The sequence below is a fragment of the Mobula birostris genome, chromosome 26, assembly GCF_030028105.1.
Source record: "Mobula birostris isolate sMobBir1 chromosome 26, sMobBir1.hap1, whole genome shotgun sequence".
Lineage (NCBI taxonomy): Eukaryota > Metazoa > Chordata > Chondrichthyes > Myliobatiformes > Myliobatidae > Mobula > Mobula birostris.
In genome coordinates, this window is record NC_092395.1 from 37,915,317 (window position 1) to 37,941,384 (window position 26,068).

At 41.1% G+C, this 26,068-nt stretch overlaps 1 protein-coding gene across 2 annotated transcripts in view; it reads right to left on the minus strand.

The window, feature by feature from the left end:
- The window catches only part of fsd1 (fibronectin type III and SPRY domain containing 1), a 46,522-nt gene that overhangs the window by 10,996 nt on the left and 9,458 nt on the right, over nucleotides 1–26,068 (minus strand). Inside the window, exons 3-10 of one of the 2 annotated variants that reach the window (XM_072243840.1) lie at nucleotides 24,129–24,260; nucleotides 21,916–22,017; nucleotides 20,400–20,422; nucleotides 15,152–15,273; nucleotides 12,482–12,691; nucleotides 3,786–3,884; nucleotides 3,133–3,292; nucleotides 2,331–2,413 (exon numbers count right to left, since the gene is read on the minus strand). In XM_072243840.1, the coding sequence (XP_072099941.1) occupies nucleotides 2,331–2,413; nucleotides 3,133–3,292; nucleotides 3,786–3,884; nucleotides 12,482–12,691; nucleotides 15,152–15,273; nucleotides 20,400–20,422; nucleotides 21,916–22,017; nucleotides 24,129–24,260 (931 nt within the window). Of the gene's footprint in view, nucleotides 1–2,330; nucleotides 2,414–3,132; nucleotides 3,293–3,785; nucleotides 3,885–12,481; nucleotides 12,692–15,151; nucleotides 15,294–20,399; nucleotides 20,423–21,915; nucleotides 22,018–24,128; nucleotides 24,261–26,068 lie in introns of both variants that reach the window. The other variant, XM_072243841.1, reaches the window with a different exon arrangement.

Genomic DNA, 26,068 nt, shown 5'->3' on the forward strand with positions numbered 1-26,068 from the left:
GGAGTATTGTGTGCAGTTTTGGTCCCCTAATCTGAGGAAAGACATCCTTGCCATAGAGGGAGTACAAAGAAGGTTCACCAGATTGATTCCTGGGATGGCAGGACTTTCATATGAAGAAAGACTGGATGAACTAGGCTTGTACTCGTTGGAATTTAGAAGGCTGAGGGGGGATCTGATTGAAACGTATAAAATCCTAAAGGGATTGGACAGGCTAGATGCAGGAAGATTGTTCCCGATGTTGGGGAAGTCCAGAACGAGGGGTCACAGTTTGAGGATAAGGGGGAAGCCTTTTAGGACTGAGATTAGGAAAAACTTCTTCACACAGAGAGTGGTGAATCTGTGGAATTCTCTGCCACAGGAAACAGTTGAGGCCAGTTCATTGGCTATATTTAAGAGGGAGTTAGATACGGCCCTTGTGGCTACGGGGATCAGGGGGTATGGAGGGAAGGCTGGTGCAGGGTTCTGAGTTGGATGATCAGCCATGATCATAATAGATGGCGGTGCAGGCTCGAAGGGCTGAATGGCCTACTCCTGCACCTATTTTCTATGTTTCTATGCCACAGCATCTCAATTGGGTTAAGGTCTGGACTCTGACGTGGTCAATTCAAAACATGAATTTTCTTTTCAAACCATTCTGTTAATTTATTCTTGTGTCTCAGATCATTGTCTTGTAGCATCCTGCAACTTCTATTAAGCTTCAGGTGACGGACCACTGCCGAAAGTCCTCCTGCAAGATGTTGTGATACAATTTTGAATTCAATTTTCCTGCAACAATTACAAGTTGTCCAGGCCATGAGGCAGCAAAGCAGCCCCAAACCATGATGCTCCTTCCACCATGCTTCACAGCTGGGACGAGGTTTTGGTGATGGTGTGCAGTGCCCTTTTCCCTCCAAACACAGTGGTGTGCATTTCTGCCAAAAGGTTCAACTTATGTCTTATCTGCCCACAGAACATTGTGGAACATCCAGGTGGTCTTTTGCAAAGTTGAGACATGCAGCAATGTTTTCTTTTGGAGAGCAGTGGTCTCCTCCTTCCATGAACACCATTCTTCTTCAGTGTTTTTCTTATAGTGGACACTTGAACAGAGACTTTTGCAAGTTCTAGAGATTTCTGCATGTCTTTTGTGTTATCCTTCGGTTCTTTTTCACCTCCTCCAGCATTGCACGTTGTGGTTTTGGTGTGATCTTTGCAGAATGCTCACTCCTAGAAACAGTAGCAACAGTACTGAGTTTCCTTCATTGCAGACAATTTCTCTTACTGTGGACTGACTCATGCTCACGTCTTTAGAAATGCTTTTGTAGCCTTTTCCAGCACCATGCATCTCTACAATTCTTCTTCCAAGGTCCTCGGAAAGTTGTTGTGATTGAGGCATGGTGCACATAAACAGATCTTTCTTGAGAAGGGCAGGCTCTATCAGTAGACTGACCTTGTGTGTCTTCTTTGTAGGGCAGCACACCTCTACAACCCACATCTCCAAATCTCCTCTCATTGATTGAAACACCAGACTCCAAATAGCTTTTGTAGAAGGCATTACCCCAGAGGTTCACATACTTTTTTGAACCTAGACGTGATCGTTTTAAATGGTGTACTCAGTATTGACAAGAGGAAGTACAACTGTTTATGTGTTATTAGTAGAGGCAGATTGCATTTGTCTATTATTGTGACTTAGATGAAAATTGGGCCACTTTTTATGAGTAATTAATGCAGAAAACCAGGTAATTGCAAAGGATTCACAAACTTTTTCTTGCAACTGTATAGGAATTGTAATATCCTGAGAGTACTTGGTACAAATAAATAACTAGCAGGAAAAACAATGGTATACTGCAGAATTCAGTCCGCAAGTTGATGCCTTGTAAATGGCTCCATAGTTTAAATATGGAGCTACATGGAACTCATTCCAGTGGAATAGCTTTAAATAAAATATTGCATCAAATGTTAATACACATTTTCCTTTCAAGTGCAGTGGCATGCAGAGAAAGATTTGTGGATTGCATTGATCAGACACGTACGGCCAAAACCCTTCTTCTCAGATGTTCCATAGATCAATGCAATTTCTCCAAATGCAAACTGAAAGCAGGTTTCTTTCAATTATGTATTTTTCTCTTAGGACCAATTTATTTAAAGGAATCTAATTCACATGGAGAAAATCCGAAGTTTGATTTCTATTTCTACAGTACATTTAGTTCTCATTATATTTACTAGGTGTTCTCACTGGGTTTTTGAAGCAGTCCTCATACTTAAAAGAATGGACAAGAAAAGGCTGGTTTTCACTTAAGCAATAGAGCCATATAGTCCTACAAAATATCAAGTGTAATATTTCAAGTACCGACCTAAGACGGTGTACGATTCTGCGGTGAATCGATCCCTGCTGCTCCTTCCAGATGGCAATCTCTTTGGTGACTGAATGATGCTTCTTAATAAAAAATAAAGAACAACATTATAGCTGGAATAAACCAGCTTTTGTTAGCTAATAACTGCAGCAGAGATAAGGGTGAGAGAAGTGGAAAAACTTCTAAAGGAGGGACAAAATATATTGAATTTGATATAATTTTGATATGTGACAAAACATAGAAAACCAAGTTTGCCACCACTTCGCGGGACAATTATTTCTAGTAATTTACACAAGTCTTAAGTGAGGAGGACCTATTGTAAATAAGGGCTTTTGAAACTTAAGGAATGTCATGCAGCAGCTCCACATTTCCACGTCAGCACAACTTGGAAAGTTTTATGGGAAATAAAAAAAACTTCCTGCATTCAAGAATTCTCACCCTCTTCAAGTATAATATCCAGTCACCTATAATTTAATTAAGTTATTCCAATTGATGAAACAAAGCCTTTTGCAAATTAAAGAACTATTTTGATAGCAGTGCGAGAATGTTGGTCCATTAAAAAAATACTAGATTAAAGGAATAGGCACAAATAACCTCCTTCCTTCTCAGCCACAGTACTGTGCAAAAGTCTTTTATATTATAAAATACAAGACATTTGTACAGTATTGTGCATCACAATATCCAAATTCGCTTTTGCCATAGTGCATCATAATTCATTTTACTACTTGGTTTTTCCACTGTTTGAATATTATAAGTGGACTCCCCAGCAATAGTTATATTTGCCTTTGATGGAGATTTGTACCTCGCAGGGGAATGGGCAGGTGAGGCTGTCCTACTTCGATTTTCCTTTCCTCGACCTTTGATTTCTTGTACCTTTCCCCCTGATGCATCCCATTCCACTTTGTGATCTTCCACTTTCAAGTTCTGATGAGCAGTGGCAGCATCCAAATTAAAATTAAATGCTGTGCAGAAAGATAAAAAAGGCTTTAATTCTCAGAAGCAATTAGTGCCAAAATCATCCCACAATTCAAAACCTGTATCTGCAAACTCAGCAGGACATCTTATCATACATTTTCTAGGCTGGCATTTTGAATTAAATAATTTTCTCTCCCTCCATATCTGCATTCTCTACAATATCTTCCTTTTCCCTAGTGTGGTTCCATCTTCCCTTTTTTGTGTGCAGCCTTTTTTCAGCCTCACTGTATGATTAAATTCTATAACATACTTCAAAAAATGTCTGTTCTGCAACAGAGAATAGATAGCAATCACTTGAGGAGTTTAAGCAATCCGAATTTTGGCATGTTCCTTCAGGAGTAATGCTCCATTGAACTAATTCAGCTTTGATAAAGTTGGAAGCAATGCCCCTCTAACATGAGTGTAAGACAAGGATAGCAACTCCTTAACAAACATTAAAACCCATTTATTAGTGCAAGTAATTATGAATAGTGTACAAACCACTGGTCTCCAGTGTGACTGGCTCTGAGAACTCTCCAGCAACAGCTTTGTTACAGGCTTTCACCCGGAAATTGATGAATTTTGTGTCAAATTTCAAACCTGGAAGAGAAAACATAGAAAAACACTTGACATATTCCAGTATTTAAAATCTGTATCTGAAAGCCCTTTAGGATACTGTACAGATTTATCTCCTTGTCTGGCATTTTGAATTGAAATAGTTTTCCACAACTGTATTCTCCACAGCTACACACAGTAGTTAAGCGGGTTATGTGCAATTTTTATTAGCAAGGAAGCCAAGCATGGTGAATAACCCAATAAATAAAAGTAATTTCTTGTTCACACACCTTTCAGGCCACATGTCCATGCACCCATCATACCCATCTATATTAATCCTAATGTCCCATTAGGGTTCCACGCCTTGGTGGTTTGACTATTATCTAAACGTTTCTTGATGTGTTGTGAGACTATTTCTACAGAGAGTATGGGGAGAAAAGTCCCTCTCAGATCTGCTCCAAACTCATTGCTCACATTAAACCTTTTGAATTGACTTTATTTCTTACATCCTTCACATTCCTGAGGAGTAAAAATCTTTATGTTATGTCTCTGTCTAAATGTGCAATCATAGTAATTTATAATAAATGGAACAGTCAATGTAACATAGAATACACTCAAATCAGTGCGAGTTAATCAGTCTGATGGCCTGGTGGAAGAAGCTGTCCTGGAGCCTTTTGGTCCTGGCTTTTATGCTGCGGTACAGGTTCCCAGATGGTAACAACTGGAATAGATTGTGGTTAGAGTGACTCAGATCCGCAATGATCCTATGGGCCCTTTTCACACCTGTCTTTGTAAATATCCTGAGTAGTGGGAAGTTCACAACTACAGATGCACTGGGCTGTCCGCACCACTCTCTGCAGAGTCCTTTGATGCAGGGAGGACCTTTGCCCTTGTCTTATACAGTCCTACTGTGGGAAAATTATTTTTTTTTACCATCTACCCTATCACCTTAATAATTTTATATACCTCCATCTGGTCACACCTCAACCTTCTCTGCTCTGGGAGGACAAACAGTTTCTGCTTATAACTGAAATACTGCAATGCAGCAAATATCCTGGTAAATCTCCTTGGCATGCTTCCTTGCAGTTACATCCCTTCTATAGTGGGGCAACAAGGTGTGACCTAATCAATATTCTACAAGTTGTCACATGATGCCCCACTCTAATGTTTTAAATTGGCGGATCTTAGAAGGGTTAATGGTGCCTAACAGCGACTCCTCTGCTTGCATCGACGGAAACAGCCCTATTTCCATCTTTAATATCTCTATTTTTCTCTTTCAGAGTTCTTTGGAAGACCCTGACCTGGAGTAACAAGCTGACTACAGTTCTTTGCGGGAATGGGACCTGCTCTTGGGGTTCCACGATCGACCGATGTTGCTCAGCATGCCAAAGGCTCGGCTGAAGAGGCCAGCTTGGATTCGGAAGCCTAGGGTCTTGGGGCTCTGGAGACGGGCAGATCGAGGGTCAGTGTCACGACAGGAGACCTATGTGCTATTGGGGGAGTCGGGTTATCTACGACCGTATGCCTGGAGACCCGGGACCTTTGTGACCTTCAGACACAGAGCTTGAAAAAACCGACGTAATGGACTTTTAACATCATAAACCAGTGAGTTGTTTGTTATGTCTCCTCGCTTGCTGGGAAAAGGGAGTCCTCGCTCGCTGGGAAAAAGGAGACACCTCTTTCTCCCTTATTAGGGAGACAGAGAACCTATGGTATGTCGAATACTGGGTGAACAAGTAGTCTTTGGAGAACTGCAAGTCTGCGGCTTTGCTGTTGCTTTGCTCACGCCTGAGTGCTTGGTGGGTGGTGCTGGTGCTTTTTTTTGCCGGTGGGGGGAGGGGGGGGATTATTGCTCACTGCTGCTTATGCGTGGGGGGGGAGCTGGGGAGGACTTTGGGGTTCTAACATTTAACCGTCATTTATTCTTTGGGGCACTCTGTTTTCGTGGATGGTTGTGAAGAAAAAGCATTTCAAGATGTCTGTTGCATACATTTCTCTGATAGTAAATTGTAACTTCGAATTGAATTGTAGCCTGTCAAACCTGGGAGAGCTCTGTGCCTGCCTGGACTTCACTTTAGGATCAGTGATTCATGAGGTAAGCCCAGGGGCATCAGGATCTGTGAGGAGGTTAATTCCTTTCACACATCCACATACACACTGGGTAAAACTTCAGATCACCAGCCACTGTCTATCACACGATCAGGGGTCAAAGGTGATTTGCAATCCAAATTGTTGATTTGACACTCTTCCCCCCCACCCTAAAATCAGATGTGATTGTAGGCAGCACAGAGTGGAAATAGGAAGGACAAAGAGGCTTCTCAAGGTTGGATTCTGTACAAGTGTTTGCGTAACTATATTTAATCACTACATAACTATACATTCAGACCCTGGTTAATGCTGAGGATGTGTTCCTCAGAATTGCAGCACTATGCAAATCAGTGCTACGCGGGGTCATCATAACATTATGTAAAATGGACGTGTGCCTGATTTAAAAGAAATCAAACATGAAATATGCTGTATTAATTTATAATTCTGTGTCCATAGGACACTCAAAGCTGCTGCGCAGGTTGATTGTGTGGTTAAGACGGCTTACGGAGCATTGGCCTTCATCAACCATGGGATTGAGTTTAGGAGCAGCGAGGTAATGTTGCAGTTATATAGGACCCTGGTCAGCACTGGTCACCTTACTACAGGAAGGATGTGGAAACTATAGAAAGGGTGCAGAGGAGATTTACAAGGATGTTGCCTGGATTGGGGAGCATGCCTTATGAGAATAGGTTGAGTGAACTCGGCCTTTTCTCCTTGGCATGACGGAGGATGAGATATGACCTGATAGAGGTGTATAAGGGAAACACTTAAGCAATGTGGTCTTAGCTGAGGCCGACCTACAGATAGAGATGGAGGAAGAACGTGAGGTGTTTTTCACCACAAACACTCATAACAGGCTTTATCACCAATAAGCAGCTTAATTTTGGTGGGGCATCTTCACCTGCATTCTGGCAGAAAACTATGGACCAGCTGCAAGGCTGTCCAGGCACGCAGTGTTACCTGGATGACATCATTGTGACCAGTGAAGATGACAAGGAACATCTCCAAAATCTCACAGCAGTATTAAAAAGATTAGAAGATTATGGGCTCAGAGCACAATGCAACAAGATTTTTTTTAAAACCAGGCATCACTTACCGTGGTCACACCATCAAGGCACAACGATTACACAAGAATATTCAAGTAGTGGAGGATGTCGCAAGACCAAAGGTCATGTCACAGTTGCAGTCCATTTCAGGATTTGTCAATTCTATAGCAGTTTCTTGCCAAACTTAGCTACTGTGCTCCACCCCTTGAACTCAGCACAACAGATCTGGAAGAAGTGGCAATGGGGAAAGCTGCATGAGGTGACTATCAAAAGGAAGTGGTGAAGTCTGACACTGTACTCACACATTATGATGCACTTCATCCAGTGAAGCTTGCCTGTGATGTCTCACCTAATGGTAAAGCTGCAGTCATGTCACACGCTATGAGTCATGGAAGTGAACGCCCCTAGCCCTTAACGCTGCAGAGAAAAACTCTGCACGGTCTGACAGTGAGGCCTTGAGTCTGGTTAGGGTGTAAAACATTTTAACCAGCATCTGTATGGGAGAGTGCTCATCCTGGTTACTGATCATCAACTAGTGTCCATTTTTAATCCACAGAAGCCTGTCCCACTAACTGCAGCATGATTGCAGAAATGGGTTCTATTTCTTGGAAGATATAAGTACAAGACTGAATTCAAGAGGGCGGCTGAGCATGGAAATGCTGATAGATTCTCTCATTTACCCTCGGAAAAGGCAATAGCTGCAAAATTTATAAAAGAGGACACTCCTCGACATATTCTCCCTAATGCAAAATGAAAGTGTCCCTATTACAGCAGAGATGATCCAAAGGGAAACAAGTACTAGGGTTGATTGATAAGTTCGTGGCCTAAGCTAGAAGGAGACAATTTTAGAAAACCTAACATTTATTTTTCAGCATAGTCCCCTCCTCCATGTACACAATTAGTCCAGTGGTTGTAGAAGTGGTCCACAGCAGGGATGATTCAGAAGTTCGTGGCCTAAGGTAGAAGGAGATGAGTTATTAACTTCAAACTTTCTGCATTATCACTCACAGAGTTGAACTGCACGTGCATGCAACGACAGCATCTTGGACATCCAGGTGGTCCACAGCAGGGGTGATTGATAAGTTCGTGGCCTGAGGTAAAGGAGATGAGATATACAGTTCTTGTTACATGCACATGCAGTTCAACTCTGTGTGAAAATGCAGAAAGTTTGAAGTTAATAACTCATCTCCTTCTACCTTAGGCCACAAACTTATCAATCACCCCTGCTGTGGACCACTTTCTGGAGGTCCAAGACGCCGACTTCTACAAAGAAGGGATCCGTATGCTCCACGACCACTGGACTAAGTGTGTAAATGTAGGAAAAATAAATGCGCTAGGTTTTCTAAAATTGACTCCTTCTACCCTAATCAATCACCCCTCGTACCGCACACTGTCTCAGGTCTACATAGTCACCCAAAGGAGCTGGAACGTGCAGCAGACACTCCAGATCCCCCATTTTAACCAGCACTGAGATGAACTTGCCCTTGACGGAGGTTGCCTTGTGTCGGGATTGAGAGATGTAACATCCAAGCTGAGAGCTAAAGTAACACACACAAAATGCTGAAGGAACTCAGCAGGTTAAGCAGCATCTATGAAAATGAATAAACAGTCAACGTTTTGGGCAGAGGCCCTTTATCAGGACTGGAAAGAATGGGGGAAAACGTCAGGATAAAAGATGTGTGGAGGGGAAGTAGGAGAACTAGAAGGGGATCGGTGAAACCAGCTAGTTAGGAAAAGTAAAGGGTTGGAGAGGAAGGAATCTGGTCGGAGAGGTGAGTGGACCATAGGAGAAAGAGAAGCAGGAGGGGACCTGGGGGCAGTGATAGGCAGGTAAGAAGTAAGAGGCCGGAATGGAGAATAAAGGAGAGGCTCATGGACCTCCAGCTTCCTCTTCCTGTATATGTCAACTAATGGAGTGGTGTCCCAGCAACAACCTGGCACTCAACATCAGTAAGACAAAAGAGCTGATTGTGGACTTCAGGAAGGGTAAGACAAAGGAATACACACCAATCCTCATAGAGGGATCAGAAGTGGAGAGAGTGAGCAGCTTCAAGTTCCTGGGTGTCAAGATCTCCGAGGACCTAACCTGGTCCCAACATATTAATGCAGTTATAAAGGAGGCAAGATAGTGACTACAAAAACAACAGGAATTCTGCAGATGCTGGAAATTCAAGCAACACACATAAAAGTTGCTGCCTGGCCTGCTGCGTTCACCAGCAACTTTTAAGATAGTGACTACAATAGGAATTTGAAGAGATTTGGCATGTCAACAAATACACTCAAAAACTTCTATAGATGTACTGTGGAGAGCATTCTGACAGGCTGCATCACTGTCTGGTATGGGGATGGGGGGGGGGGCGGCTACTGCACGGGACCGAAAGAAGCTGTAGAGGGTTGCAAATTTAGTCGGCTCCATCTTGAGTACTAGCCTACAAAGTACCAAGGACATATTCAAGGAGTGGGGTCTCAGAAAGGCAGTGTCCATTATTAAGGTCTTTTCTTACTGTTACCATCAGGTAGGAGGTACAGAAGCCTGAAGGCACACACTCAGCGATTCAGGAACAGCTTCTTCCCCTCTGCCATCAGATTCCTAAATGGACATTGAGCCCGTGGGCACTACCTCACTTTTTAAATATATATTATTTCTGTTTTTTTGCACGATTTTTAGTCTATTCAATATACATTTACTGTAATTGATTGATTTTTCTTCTATATTATGTACTGAATTGAACTACTGCTGCTAAGTTAACAAAGTTCATGATTCATGCTGGTGATAATAAACCTGATTCTGAAATTTTATATTTCCCTCCTATATGTTGACGCATCACCAACTTTGATCTGGCCAACAGTGGTGTCATCAGTAAACGTAAATATGGCATTGGAGCTGTACTGAGACACACAGTCATAAGTATAAAGTGAGTAGGACAGGGGGCCAAGCACACAGCCTTGCGGTGCAACCATGCCGATGGTGATTGGGCAGATGTCGTTGCCAATGTGAACTGACTGAGGTCTGCACGTGAGGAAACCCAGGATCCAATGCACAAGATGGTACTGAGGCCTAGTTCTTTGAGCTTATTGATTAGTTGTGAGCAGATGATCGTGTTGAAGTATAAAGCCATTTTCAAGTCAATGTTATATTTGTATGATCACATCAAAATGCCTTGTTTCTAATGTGTGGTCCTAATGTTTATAAATTTACGAGTAATTAGCACATACACATTATGGCTCAAAGAATCTGGGTCAGGTGACACAATGGGATGAGAGTTTTATTTCTATCACAAGAACACTATTTGATCAATAGAGAGCCTTTGAGCCTCAAATGCTTTGAAAGGCTGGTCAAGGACTACATCAAGGACTAGCATGCTACCACCCAAACTGGACCCCCTACAATTCGCCTACCGACACAAATGATCAACAGACGACGCAATAGCTGCCCTACATACTGTCCTTACACATCTGGAGAAGGAGGATGCTTATGTGAGAATGCTGTTCTTGGACTACAGTTCAGCATTCAACACCATCATTTCATCCAGGCTCGGCAGGAAGATCAGAGACCTTGGCCTTGACCCTACCTGTGCAGCTGGATCCTGGACTTCCTGTCAGATCGCTGGCAAGTGGTAACAGCGCCTCACCTCCACTCCTCTGACTCTCAACATAGGAGCCCCTCAGGGTTGTGTACTAAGTCCCCTCATTTAATCCCTGTATGCCCTTGACTGTGTCGCCACCCACAACTCTAATCTGCTGATTAAATTTGCAGACGACACTACATTGATTGGCCTAATCTCAAACAATAACGAGGTGGCCTGCAGGGAAGAAGTCATCTCTCTGACACAGTGGTGTCAAGAAAACAGCCTCTCTCTCTATGTCACAAAAACAAAGGAGATGATTGTGGGTTACAGGAGGAATGGAGATGGGTTAACTCCTATTGACATCAATAGATCTGGGGTTAAGAGGGTAAACAGCCTTAAGTTCCTTGGCATCCATTATCACCGAGGACCTCATGTGGTCGGTACACACCAGCTGTGTGGCGAAAAAGGCACACCATTGTCTCTTTCACCTCAAGATTGTTGAGGAAGTTTGGTATGGGTCCCCAGATCCTAACAACTTTCTACAGGGACACAATTGAGAGCATCCTGACTGCCTGCATCGCTGCCTGGTATGGGAACTGTACTTCCCTTAATCGCAGGACTCTGCAGAGAGTGGTGTGGACAGCCCCGTACTTCTGCAGTTGTGAACTTCCCATGATTCAGGACAGTTACAAAGACAGGTGTGAAAAAAGGGCCTAAAGGATCATTGGGGACCCGAGTCACCCCAACCACGGTCTATTCCAGCTGCCACCATCTGGGAAACGGTACCGCAGGAGAAAAGCCAGGACCAACAGGCTCCGGGACAGCTTCTTCCACCAATCAGACTGATCAACTCACACTGACTTGAGAGTATTTCTATGTCACATTGTCTGTTCTATTTATTATAGATTACTATAATTGCACATTTAGATGGAGACATAACATAAGAAATAGTCCATTCGATAGATTTTTACTTTTTAAATATTTAGCTAAATTGGTAAGCAAGGCTATTTTATTTGAAGCATAGCACTGCAATGCACAGCAATGCTTGCCCTGACCTACATCAATAGCAGCTAGATTTCATTACGAGTTTGTGGAGATTTAGTGTGCACCAAAGACTAACCAATTGCTGCAGATTTACCGTGGAGAGCATTCTGACTGGTTTCATCACTGCCTACTACAGAGGCTCCATTGCACAGGATCAGAAAAAGCTGTACAGGGTTGTAGACTCAACCATTGCTATCAAGGGCACTAACCAACCCACCACTGAGGACATCAAAAGGCAATACCTTAAGGCAGCATGATTCATAAAGGACCCTTACCAAACAGGATCTGCTTTCTTCTCAATACTCCCATCAAGCAGGAGGTACAGAAGCCTGAAAATGCACATTCAATGACTTCAGAACAGCTTCTTCCCCCCTTCCATCAGATTTCTGAATGGCCTTTGAATCCATGAACACTACCTCACTATTCTGCTTCACAGGGGAACTCCACAGGCTATGCAGCATCCATGGAAAAAGTACAGTCCATGTATCGGGCCAAGACCTTTCATCTGGCTCTCTTGTTTTGAACTATTTATTTTTCATACATTCTAACTAATTTTTATGTATTGCATTATACTGCTGTTACAAAGCAGCAAACTTCACAATATATATCAGTGATAATAATCTTTCAGACCTCAATTTCTTAATTTGTTCTTGAATTCTTAGTCTGGGTTAAGTTGACAAATGGCTAATTTAAAAGGCACTATTAACCAAGTCATAATATGAAAGTTATAAAAAAGTTAGAGGGCTTTTTCATCTTCACCAAGAAAGATTTCACCAGAACTTCAGTCCGTGTATAGTCTCCATTCAGAACTTGAGCTCACAATCTAGAATGAAAATTCAATGATGTACGCAGGAGAAGTTACACTATCAAAGTGATGTCTTTTGATTGCACTTACCTGACAATGTGAATTCCATCTCCTTAATGCCTTCCCTCACCATCCAGGGGTGCTCTTCCTTCAGTCGTGGGGCCCCTTCATAGTTGGTCTTGCGATATTCCAATACGTAATGGTCGATTTTTGCGTCCTCCTCAGGCATTCGCCAGACCACAGTCACACAGTTGTCTGCTACCAGACACTCCGTCGTATCAATTTCTGGAATACTTGGCACTGGTAATAAAAAATGGCAAAATGGAAGGTAAACCAAATTTTAGCTTCATTGAGAGATTTTAGAGAATAAAGACACAACTAGAAGCTTGAAATACATTTTCCCCACCATTCCTCTGAATGCACTGACATTATCAATAATTCTTGATCAGCACTGCACTTCACTGCTAAGTCATAGACTTTGGCTCGTTAATCCTAGCAAGCACCTAGTTACACTAAGCCCATTTAATTCTCCCAATTATTACCATCACTGCCCCTCCTCCCATGCACTAATTTCACTGCTCACCTGCACATTATGAGCGTCATTAACCTACTCGTCCACCTATCTTTAGGATGTTGATGCAAAGTGGTTCACTTAATGGAAACCCACACAATCACAGCAAGAATGTTCAAACTCCATGCAAACAGCTTGCTAGGGCTGAGGCTGTGAGTCACTAGCCCATCCTAACTCACATAGGACCATCATCTCCACAACTCCCTCATGAATGGATGTGCAGATGTAGTGGAGTTCACTGGGCAGTGATGGATGGCGTGAACCTCCAAGCTCCAACTATATGGAGGGCAACTGAAGTCGTCTTTTGATATGGTTGCAGGGGTCAACAATTCTACCTGGAATCAACTTGGTTTCGATTCTGCACGGGGCACGTTTACCACGAAACTCCCCCAAGACATTTGTGTACATTACCTAGTCGACTCTACGGTGATAACTCATTTACAATTCAGTTTATGATTTCTTCCACAACTCAATCACTATGCAGACTGAAGTTTACAAATCAATCCAAATTGTGTGGGTAACAACTGCCTGACTGAAAATCAAAATAAGACAAAATATTCAAGTGGTCAAGCAGCATATGTAGGGAGAGAGGAATGGGATTAGTGTTAATGAGAATCTTTCACTGGTAGTTGCTAGCTCTGATACAGTCTAGAAAGCTGGTGAGGTAAATAATTGAATTCAATGATTCAGCACTGAGGGCTGCAATGTGTTCTTCTGAGGTCATTTTGGGTTTCACTGAAACAGTGTGGGATAGCAAGAGAGGAGTGTGAATGGGATGGGAAATTTAAGTTCAGGTTACCCTTACTGAAGGACCAAGGCATTCCATGGAGTGCTTCTTTAACCTTCCTTGATTTGAGCTGGGAATGTCACATACCAAACTATCAATTCAAATGAATTATTGCTTCATCTGGAAGGCGTATTTAGATCTGTGGTGGGAATGGAAGAGGTTAAAAAAGGCAACTTTTGCATTCTCTCAGTTACATGGGAAGATGCTACAGCAAGTGGAGGCAGTATTGTGGAGGGGGTCAGGGAATTATGGAGGGAACAGCCGCTTTGAAAGTGGAAAGGCAAAGGGAAAGGATGTATGACAAGGGCCTCATACTGGAGGTGGCAGAAATTGTGGACATGATCCAACAAACATCTCCCATCTTGTTACACATCTCATTTCTTAGGAGGCTATCATTTGGCCCATCAAGTCTACGCCAGCTCTTAGGGCAGTCACATCATTCTCACTTGCCCACTTTATTTCCCTGCAACATTGTTTCACTGCCACCAACTCCACCCCAATTTTTCTGCCAGTAACTTACACTGGGGGTAATTTACAACAGCCGATTAATTTATCAACCACCCTGTTTTTGGGGTGTGGGAGGAAATCAATGCACCGGGGAGAAGGAAATCGTGCAGGCACAAGAACAACTGCTACCCAACACGTTGCTTATGTGGGTAGAGACCCAGAAGTTATTATTGCTCTCAGTATGACAAGAGGGTGCAAGAAATGGAACAGATGCAGTTAAGAGCCCTGTAGATGAACACACAGTTAAGGATCCAGTTCCTTGCTCATCACTCATGTGCAAATCTGGTAAAAGAGATGTTTTGTTGTCCAAGGCCCAACTCCTGTGTCATTTCTAATGTCGTTCAATAGAATGCAGTGGCAGCTTCGGTTGGGATCATTGTCGAATATTCTGACCTCACTTTGAACAGGGATAGGAAACAAACCCTTCAGCCCAACTGGTCCATGCCAACCGAGGTTTCCATCCATCCTAGTCCCATTTGTAGCATATGGCTCGGACCCTTCTAAACATTCCGTCATGTACCTGCCCAAGACCCTTTCAATGTCATTAATAATGTAGCTGCCTCACTTCCTTCCTCTGGCGACTCATTCTATATACTGACCACTGTCTGCATGAAAAAAGTTACACCTCAAGTTCCTATTAAATCTCTTCCACCCCTTCCCCCATCTTAAACTTGCTTACAACAAAAACAAATCAGAAATAATTATGATTCAAGCAAATTGTTCAGACTATCAGCCTCATCATTTCATAGCAACCTACAAGCGTCACCTCCAAGCAGAGTATTTGTATTAGTTTGCTTTTGCTATCTGGAGGACATAATAGATTGTGCATTTTACTTAGAGAAGATCAAGGGAGATAAAGACAGAAATAAAGAAGGCACTTATTTCTCACTCTCACCTGGCAAGAACTTCAGTGAACGAAGGATTTTTTGTTCTTGGGAGAAGTCGACCATTAGATGACTCATGTTGTCACTGGCTTTGGCCTTTAAGGACAGCCTGAAAGCTGGTGCCATAGTAACACTAGGGAACAAGTCCAAGAACTAACATTACATGCAACATATTCAGCATTCCCGTCTATAGACAAGTCAACAATCAATTTGCTGACGAAACTATTTTGAAAAGTATTGTTTCCAGTTCAATGTTATCTGTTAGCTCTGTGTCAAGCCACAGACCTTCAAAGACAGTTCACAGTGAGGTGACAGAGTAAGGTATGAGAATAGACCACTTGGTATGTTATGTACCTGGCTTCCATAGCCTATGTTCAATACATCATGGACTCTCTCCCATTCAAATCATTATGGAAAACTCTGCAAATACTGTTGCAACTTCACCATGTCCTTTTACCCCTCACGAATACTTGCAACACTGGGTGTTGAGTATTATTTGGTTGACTGAATTTACATATTATTAACATTGTCAGACATCTATGAACACCTGTTAATGACAGAGGACCAAAGAAAAACAGTCGCAAATCTAAACATTGTTAATTTGAATTGCTACAGCAATTTCTGAAATTGCCTCATTTGGGATAATGCAAAGATATGGAATATGGAAAGCTTACTGCAAGTGTAAATACTGATACAAATGGAATGTAAAATTGATCAAAAAAAGAATAGTTAGCATTTAGTGATTCCCTGTTATTTGGAATTCTACAATGTTCCAATAATTTGGTAGAAGACAGGTTTCAAAGTAGACCAAGCAATCTCCTGGAAATTGTGAAGGGTATAAAGGCTGGAAACAGGAGAAAAACAAATGGACAAGGAGACCATTAAACAAATATAGTTCTATTCTCTGCAATAAAAGTTCCGTTAAAACATATTGAGCTTTAAAATTCTGCTCTCTGCCTTGAAATCAATATAAAGGTAGCAAAAATTAGATTGAAGACTGGGTTGGTCACTGGTTTTCTTGAATACCAATCCAAATGATTGAAGTGGGGGTGTGTGTGTGTGGGGTGAGAGAGATTACACATTGCAGAAAATAGATTTTTTTTTTTTTAAACTGTTAGTGAATGAGAAGTCTCCCATATTGAAAAGGAGAGAACATCTTTCAGGTGAAAAACTAAAAGATAAAGTTTAAAAAATTCCAAAGACTACTTGAACCTTGGCCTATTTATATTCATAACACTGGTATACAATGTTGTAGAAATTGCTTTGTAGGTCCACAAAACTGTACGTGGACTATAGAAAATCTCTGGCTGTGACATATTATAAAAGGTGTACAAGTGTTGCTTGGATTTATTGAAATGATAATCTGGAATACAAGCGTTAAATTAGTGAGGAGAGATTACTCCAAGAAGCACTGCATTCCTTAGAATTAGAACATTTAAGGGGCGATTTGATTGAAATTCTCAATCTTTTTTATGAAACTGAAAAACAAAATAGTTTCTTAAATAAAGCTTGAATAGGAATCAACTTTATAGATTTTTCTTAGTGTTGCTATAGAAATGACATTCAGGTTAATGAGTTAAGAGGACAAACGGGTTGCAGAGATCAAGTTAATTTTCTCTTGAATGTAGACATCAAAAGATGATATAATGTCGAAGTCTTTGCTAATGAAGGATTTGATCAAGTATATTGAGAAGAATTATTTCCTGTTGAGGTCCAAAACAAGGCTTTGAAAAACTTGTCAGTGCAAATGATGCATTGTTTGTCATTCTCCAAAACTCAATAGGTCCTTGACTGTTTCACAGGGGCCTGGACCCAATGCGTGGTACCATGCAGAGTTTGGATGATTTAAAACGCTGGCCCAGATAGATCGGAAAAGCAGGGCCTTGGGATCGGAGGCGAGGGTTGGGCTGATTTTGCTCGCTCTCTCACAATGTTCACTCCTCTGTCTGTGGTGCTGAGGATGCTCAAAGTGATCTGAATATCCTTGTACAAGAACCACTGAAAGTTGATCTATAGAAACAGCAATTTAGGAAGGCAAATGATTCAATGGCAATTACTGTTGAAGGGCCTGAGTGCGTGCAAGTGTAAGTACATCTACTGCAACTACCAAGGGCCCTGATGAAACTGCAGCTAGAACGGAGCATGAGAAAAGTTGGGACACCAACTTGCTGATGACACAGGAGCGAGTTGGTTGCATGGTATTGGAACAACACCCTTGCACTCAATGTCAGTAAGCCCATGGAATTTATTGTGAACTTCAGGAAGAGTAAGTCGGGGGAACACACAGCAGTGGAAAGGGTGAGCAGTTTCATGTTCCTGGGTGTCAACATCTCTGAAGATCTATCCTGGTCCAGCATATTGATGCAATTACAAAGAAAGCACAACTGTAGGAGTTTGAGGAGAACTGGTATGTTTTCAAAGACATTCACAAATTTCTAGAGTTGTATTGTGGAGCATTCCAACTGGTTGCATCACCGTCTGGTATGGAGGGGCTACTGCTCAGGATCGAAGAAACTGCAGAAAGTTGTAAACTCATGTGAACTGGGAGGCAGAGCGAAGTTAAAATGGCGCCAAACGGTGACTCCTTTGTTTGCATCTTTGGAAACAGCTCTATTTCCATCTTTAATATCTTTATTTTTCCCTTTCAGGGTTCTTTTGAAGACCCTGACCTGGAGTTACACGCCGACTTCGGTTCTTTGTGGGAAGGGGACCCGTTCTTGGGGTGTCAGGACTGGCCGTTTTTCGGCATGCCGAGGGTTTGGCCTGAGAGTCTGGCTCGGATTTGGAAGTCTAAGGTCTCGGGACCCGGGAGATGGGCAGATCAAGGGTCGCTGTCATGACAGAAGACCTGTGTGAGGGAGTCGGAAAATCTACTGCTATGTGCCCAAAGACCTGGGACCTTTGCGGTCTTCAGGCACAGAGCTCCAAAAAAGCAACGTAATGAACTTTTAACATCGTAAACCAGCAAGTTGTTTGTTATATCTCACCACTTGCTGGGAAAATAGAGACACCTCCTTCTTCCTTATTAGGAAGGGAGAGAACTTGTAGCATGTCGAATACCAGGTGAAATGTAAAGTCTCTGGTGTAACTGCAAGTCTGTGTCTTTGCTATTGCTTTGTTCACACTTGAGTGCTCGGTGATGGTGTCAGTACCAATGCTTGCTTGTTTTTGCCAGTGGCCGGGGGCGGGGGGTGTGGGAGATTGTGGGTTGCTGCCATTTACGCGTGAGAGAGGGGAGCTGGGGGGGACTTTGGGGTTGTTATGTTTAACTGTCATTCATTTTTGGGGCACTCCTCTGTTTTCGTGGATGTTTGTGAAGAAAAAGCATTTCAGGATGTATATTGTATACATTTCTCTGACGTTAAATTGGACCTTTGAACTAGCCTCCCCAAACTTGAGAACATCTTCAAAAAGTGACGGATCCAACATTAAGGACCCCCATCAGCCAGGATGTGCCCTCTTCTCATTGCTACCATCAGGGAGGAGGTACAGAAGCCTGAGGACACACACACAATGTTTTAGGAACAGCTTCTTTCCTTCCACCGTTGGATTGCTGAATGGACAATGAACCCATGAACGCTACATCACTCTTTTTACTCTCTTTTTACATACGTTTCATATTGTAATTTATAGCTCTTATTATGTGCTGCTGCTGCAAAACAAATTTCATAATATGGGCTAGTGATATTAAACTTGATTCTGAATTGCCCCACAATGAGACGCTTGGCAAACTTCCAAGGTTAGAAGGCTAAGTTCTTATTGAAAAATTCTCTAGGGTTTTCACACGTTAATTGCAAAGCTGAGGTTTCCATTGACTGGGGAATGTAGAACCAAGGATTACAATCTTAAAAGGTGTTAGCTATTCAGTTCTGGAATTCTTCAGCCAAAATGGCTGTGGAGGCTCACTCATCAAGTCTATCCAAGGCACAGATCGAGAAATATCTGGATAGTTTGCGAATGAAGAGACAGAGCTCATGCAGAAAAGTCATGCTCAGGTAAATATCAGTAATAATTTACTGAATGGCAAAGTACAAAATGACTCAATGACCTACTTTTATTTCTTACATAATTTAAAGTTAGTATTTGTTCTGGGGATGGGGGTAGGGAAATAGACAATAGTTAGTGAGAAATTCAAAATCCTCTTCCACATACTGTTGTTGAACATAGGATCAACCGAGAACTTACTAGGCAAAGATGTTAAGGGTTATAGGTCAATGTAATTAACAGTCATGTTCGATTTGAATAGTGTTAAAGTTCTTACAGGTTGAATGGCCTACATTTTCCTTGTTAATCATTTAAAAAATATGTTGGCCTTAAAAAATGGTTTCTTTGGCTACATTAGATTTTATGAATGCATTGCAACCGGTATAAGACCAGGAATCTTTGAGATAGTGCACCTACATGCATAAATGGAAGATGAATACAGGAGCACTCCTCACTTGTCAAATTTCACTTTTTAAGCTATTGGGATTTGTGTGGACAGTTCCTTTTCATTAGCAATGTCACAGAAATGGTACTCTTAAATGGTAATGAAAGTTAATAATCATATTCAACTATGTTTTTATTCACAAATGATAGGGTGGGGCAAATACTTCTGAATGCTCCATTTAGTGCAATCCTTCGACATTCAACAGCTTCCAGCACAAGTGAAGAGGCTTTAATTATTTTAGAAGTAAGCAAAGCAAGAATTAGAAGATGCATTTTAAGCTTGGTTGTAGCAATTCAACACTATTTGGGTTACTTAGCTAGTATTATTGTAAAATGCAGCTGCTTCTAACCTAAAGTTTTGTTCAACATGTCTTGAGGTCACAATACTTTGAAAATGAAAGTAATTTATTCATAACCAGTCACAGGAAGGCAAGGTTTTATATAAAATCTGGATAATATATTAGAAATAACCCTCCCCATGTATAATTATTCAATTAGAGGACAGAAAGTTTGAAATTTTTAGATTAGGAAAATGCCCGAAAAGTTTTTGATTGTCAGGTATATTCAGCAAAGTTTTACTCCTTTATATGATGCAGTGAAATGCATGAAAATTATTCTTTTCTTAAACCAAGTGCATAAATTGTTGATCCTAAAGTCAGGACTAAAGCAGTAAAATAGAATCCCTCTACAGTAAGCAGTCCCAACTTCCAGAACAAGCAAAACCATTGGTGGTTTATTAAGTACTTGAAGCAAGCAAAAGATAATGTGCAGTTCTTAATTTAAGTTAGATTAATATAAAAATAGATCATAAGCAAAAGTATTTTACAATACCTATCTTTAATCTGTTTGGCAGCCTTCAAAGCAGAAAAAGAGAAGAGAGAAAAGGTCAAACATGCAAATGGGCACAATTATTCAAACACAGTTAAGCAAAAGTGCATGTTGCAGTCAGGTAAACCAGCCACAAACCACAACCAAGCAGCCAATGATATTGCAGGAGCCAGATCTAAAAATTAAAAAAAAACACTTAAAGCACTCAAATATATAGCACTGTAAAATCATTTTCCAATTGTAAAATTGTGGGTGCACACACAACTGTATCCACAAATGATAAGGCTTGCTTTATCTTTGATTAATCCATTGACTGTCAATTCATTCATAAACTTTTTCTCTATTTCATGGTTGACTGGCTTTATCTCTATGCATTGCGATTTGCAAGCAAACCATATTAGTTGTAACAAATCTACTTAAATACCACAAATAGATGTACTAATGCTCACAACACTACCTCTCCTTGACCTCTAACCCACTCCCTTTATCTGCTTTCCGATTCAACTCTAAACTTCTTTGAATTGATAATTTAAACATGTTAAAACTGTGTAATTTGTGAAAGAGTTCAAGGTTTTCGTCAACCCTTTCGAGACGTATTTAAAAACAAAAAAATAATTGCTCTCAGATTCCTTGAATGCCAATTGTTTGACATCTAAGAAACCGATTTTACAAAGGAAAAGCCATTAGTGGAAGGAGGGCGAAACACCACATTTTACTTTGAGTAATCTTAGTTGAAATGGTATTCAGGTGACTCAGTGTTCAAAGCAGTTCTTAGTGAGAAATAAAATTAACCAGACAAGGAAGGTTTCATGTTTGGGTTAACTAATCTTGGTTATGTCAATTAAGACTATTAACTTGGTAATTCAGGGCCATAAAGCAAATCTTTAAAAAGGCACTCATACTTCTCAGATGATGCAATGATTTCAGCACTACATCTAGTTAGTTGGGCAGGTGTATTAGGCATCCATCTCACTAACGATAATCAGGAGAAGCAGAGGACAGGAGCACTAAGCAGAAGATTTAATGAACCATGGCTAGTCAATTAAAAAAAAAATGGCTAAATTATTTAATTCCTGAGAAAGTAAAACAAATAGCTCTGAAGCCCAGTTATTTTTCCATTTTAAGATAAAGGACACCCAACTCCGTGGTCTCCAACCTCCAGGTTGCGGACCGATACATTGCCGCGAAGCATGCAGCGGTAGCCGGGATGCACCCAGCATATCTTTAAGAAAAAAAAGCCAAAATAAACAAGATTAATTACGTGCCGGGCAGCACCTAATTAATTAGCTTGTTTATTTTGGCTTTTTTCTTAAAGATGTGCTGGGTGCGTTCTGGCTACCGCTGTACCGCTGCATTCTTCGCGGCAATGTATCGGTCTGCGGCCCGGAGGTTGGCGACCACTGGCCTAACTTGCTCCACTAAGAGAACTTACTGTAAACCATATACTTGTATGTTATTTACAAACTTCTGATGTGGAATGTTCATATGAATTATGCAAAAAAGTAAGTGGGGCAAATACCTGGTTTAACCCATCAGAGTCTGTGTTGTCCAATGTCTGGTTTGCAAACTCCAGAAGTTCTTCTGAACTTTCCAAAGCCTTGGTACAGACTGTCAGTTGGTTCTGATAAGGAAAGAGGTGAAATAATCATCAGTGTGGCATCAGCAATGAAGTTCAACTCAGAGTATCAAACAAACCCGCTGGTCAGGATTGAAGTGAACCAACAAGGCCATCAATGGACAGGTTGAAAAGACAAAATGTGTGCTCAGAGGAAAGGTTGCTTTGATCTTATTCTGCCATTTTTCCAAATTATAGACCTTTAAGCAGAGTTCCACATGGTCTTCATATTTTGTAATGGAACTCCAGTGTGTCAGCTTAATGAAACTCAATCAACTTAACTTGGAAGTACAGGAGCAAAAGAATGTAGAAAAGTGGTCAAAAAATCAAAAATCCTGCAGATTCTGGAAGCCTGATGCAAACATGATACTTCATCATTAGCTGATAGTTCAAGAGAAATTGCATCGATTTCTATTGATCTTGGTTCAAGTGAGCCTGCACCACTGGTTGAACCATTGAACTGATAGTACATACAAGCAACATGCAAATCACGCTGGAAGAACTCAGCAGGTCGGGCAGAATCCGTGGAAACGAACAGTTAACGTTTCCATGGATATTGCCCCACCTGCTGAGTTCTTCCAGCATGTTTTGTGTGTTGCTTTGACCTCAGCATCTGTAAAGTATTTTATGTATTACATACAAATACTGCTAAAAAACATGACATCTTTCAGTGCTGCTTATTTTACCACTATGTTCTGGATTAAAGAAATACAATTACATGTATAGGTCTCTATTTGTAAACCAGTAGTAGTCAGGTAATTTCTAAATTGTGTGTGTTCGTGATTCAGTAATGCAGTACAGCTGTGTGTTATAGACATATTGCTGCAGTCCCAGACATTTGTGTTATACTTTCTCTTCCCCGCCCCCCCCAGGTTAAGTTATTATTATTTCTGAATTCTAATTCTTCAAGGAAAAAACGCTACTTGATGTGAACTCAAGCCACAGCAAGGAATCAACAATATTGAGACAAAGAATATTTGAGTTTCCATTGTTTACAATCAATACAGAGTTCTTTATTTAGCATTAGTTTGGCTCAGCATTTGCATTTTTTCTTTAGAGGTTAAAGTTGCAGAACAAAACTGCTGTATCTGAAAGACTCCCTCTCACTGCTGCTTGTGGCAGCTTTTAAAGTGAAGTTTGCACAGAGGCTGTTAAAAAATCCCATGCATCGGGAAAATTTTCTAGTGACCTACTAACACTGAATCAATCAAATGGTCATTTGCCTCATTTGTGTGTGTGTTTTTTTTTTAAATTGGCCAAATACTCCTAATTTCAGAAGAAGTTTATGAACTGCATACATGAATCAGGGGTTGAATTTGGCTGCTCAGATATTCAGCAAGATGACAGCTGATCTGATTGCTACCTCAGCCTTGCCAACCTCTGGCATCCTTTCAGCTCTTTAATCGAAGTCTATTTACCTCCACCATTTCAAATATCCAAAGACACAGCTTCCATTACCTTTTGAGGAAGGTCTCAAAAAACCAGAGAGGAAAAAATGCCTCATCTTTGTCTTAAATGGACATTATTTTCAAGGAACGACCCCTCATTCTAGGTTCTTTCACAAAGGGAAGCCTTCTCACAACATCCATCTTGTTGAGACCTTTCAAGGTTTTATAAGCACAAGTTCCATCTCATTCTTCTAAATTACAGGAGATACAAGCCTAGCCTGTCCAGAGTGCAGTACAAATACAAGCTCTTCTTGAAAACTGTGCCTCAGGTCAAACATTATCAAATTCCCTCTTTCCCACCCCCAATAATTATTTTCCCCAGCACCCTGAGAAATAGGAACACTGCATGGACAGTGTTGCATTCTAATCGAAGGTTTTTCACACTTGAACTAGATGGCAACCCGTACCAGGTTCAGTCCATGGATTGGTTCCTATCCTAATGGTGATCCCTGCAGTCTGCAGAATCCAAACCCAGAACCTTTTTGCCATTTAATGTTGCATTGTGTAGTGCTGGTGTGACTGTGTCAATTCTAGATACCCAAATGGTGTAAATGACCATTCTAATAGCTTGCTGCTGTTTGTCTAACCACGAGGCTATACTACAGACTCTTTTGCTGTCTGATCCAGCTTACCTAGCTGAACCATTTATAATCAAGATGACAGACCTACCTGCAGTTCGTATGTCTTGCTGGCCCGTTCTTGTTTGATCTTTGTCACCATGTCTTCCTTCAGCTCATCAAGAATAGTATACAGTGAGCTATATTCTGCCTCCAGGTCTCTGAGAGCTCGCTCAGAATTATCCTGTGAAACAAAAGGTGGCATGAAAAGGGAAAGCAAATCAGAAGGGTCTTTTTCTTTTAAGTATCTGCTCAGAGTCTAAGCTGAGAAGGATGGAATCAATCCAGCTTACCATTGCTGCCACACATACAGTTCAGGTGAATAGAATGTGGAAGCACAATCATTCCCTTACGCAAAGTTACTAATGACATCACAGTCTCCCCGTGAGTTATCATTCCCTCCCCTCCCCCACCCATGTCCCTATCATTCAGGCAAGCATCTTTCTTATAGGACAGTACTAACAGAGAGACATCTTAAAGTTCAAAGTAAATTTATTATCAAAGTACATACACGTCACCATTCTTTTTCTTATGGGCATACTTAATAAATCCATAACAGAACAGTAACCATAACAGAATTGATGAAAGTGTGCACCAACTTGGGTGTGTAAGCAGTGTGCAGGACATAAACTGTACAAATACAAAAAGAAAGTAGTAATAAAAAATAAATATGCAATAATATCGAGAACATAAGATGAAGAGACCTCGAAAGAAAATCTGTAAGTTATGTGGACAGTTCAGCGATAGTGAAGTTGAGTGAAGTTATCCCCTTTGGTTCAAGAGCCTGATGGTTGAGGGGTAATAACTATTCCTGAACCCGGTGGTGAGAGTCTTGAGGCTCCTGTATCATCTTCTTGATGTCAGCAGCAAGAAGGGAGCATGTCTGGCTGGTGGGGGTCCCTGCTGATGGATGTTGCTTTCTTATGTCAATGTTTCATGTAGATCTGCTCAATGATATTGAGGGCTTTACCTATGATGGACTACGGCATATCCATTGTTTCTGTAGGAATTTCTGTTCAAGGGCATTGGTCTTTCCATGCCAGGCTGTGATGTAGCTAATCAGTATACTCCCCACCACACATCCACAGAAGTTGGTCAAAGTTTTTGATGTTATGCCGAATCTTCACAAACTTCGGAGAAAGTAGAGGTGTTGCTGTGCTTTCTTCATAATTGCAAAAAAGTAGTGAGACTAAAGCCTTGATGCTTATTAATTTTGAGGAGATGATGGTATTGAATGCTGAGCTGTAGTCAATAAAAGAGAATCCTAACATATACATTTTTGCTGTCTAGACATTCCCTTTTCCCTTACCTATAGATCTAGTTGTCATGAATTAGATCATTTAAAAAAACTGTAATACAATAAAGCAGTATCAACATGGTTTTATGAAAGGAAATAATTTACTTGAAATGTTATGAGAAAGTATTATAGGCAAAGGGTATTGGACTTTTCAAAAAGCATGTGAAAAGTTTGCACATAAAGGTACTTGACAAGGTCAGAACTTGTGGAATGAGGGTGTGAATAATGTTCAAAATGTGCTCGAGGATTGCTTTTAGTTATCAGTCAGGGTTAGGATAAATGGGGCATTTTCAGGTTGACGAGCTAAAACTAGTAGGATATCACAGGGAGCCTTGCATACTTTTCATTTTAAATATTTTTTCTTTAGAGATGCAGCACATTAACTGGCCCTTCTGGCCCAATGAGACGGTGTTGCCCACATGAGTAATTAACCTCCTAACCCTCGCATCCTTGGAATGTGCAGGAAACCCACACACCTACAGACTTTATTATGACTTCATGGAAGTCTGTTGTACATTATTGTAGCTCGCTTACTTGTGGTTAGGTTTTCTGATGCTGAGATGGTGTAACGCTGAGAGCAAAATGCAAAGATTCTTCATTACGAAATCGCAACCATCTCTCTGTCTGTAAACCTTCTGCACAGTGAACATTTGTAACCCAGTGCTTTGAAGACTCTGGTTCTCACATCAAAGCAG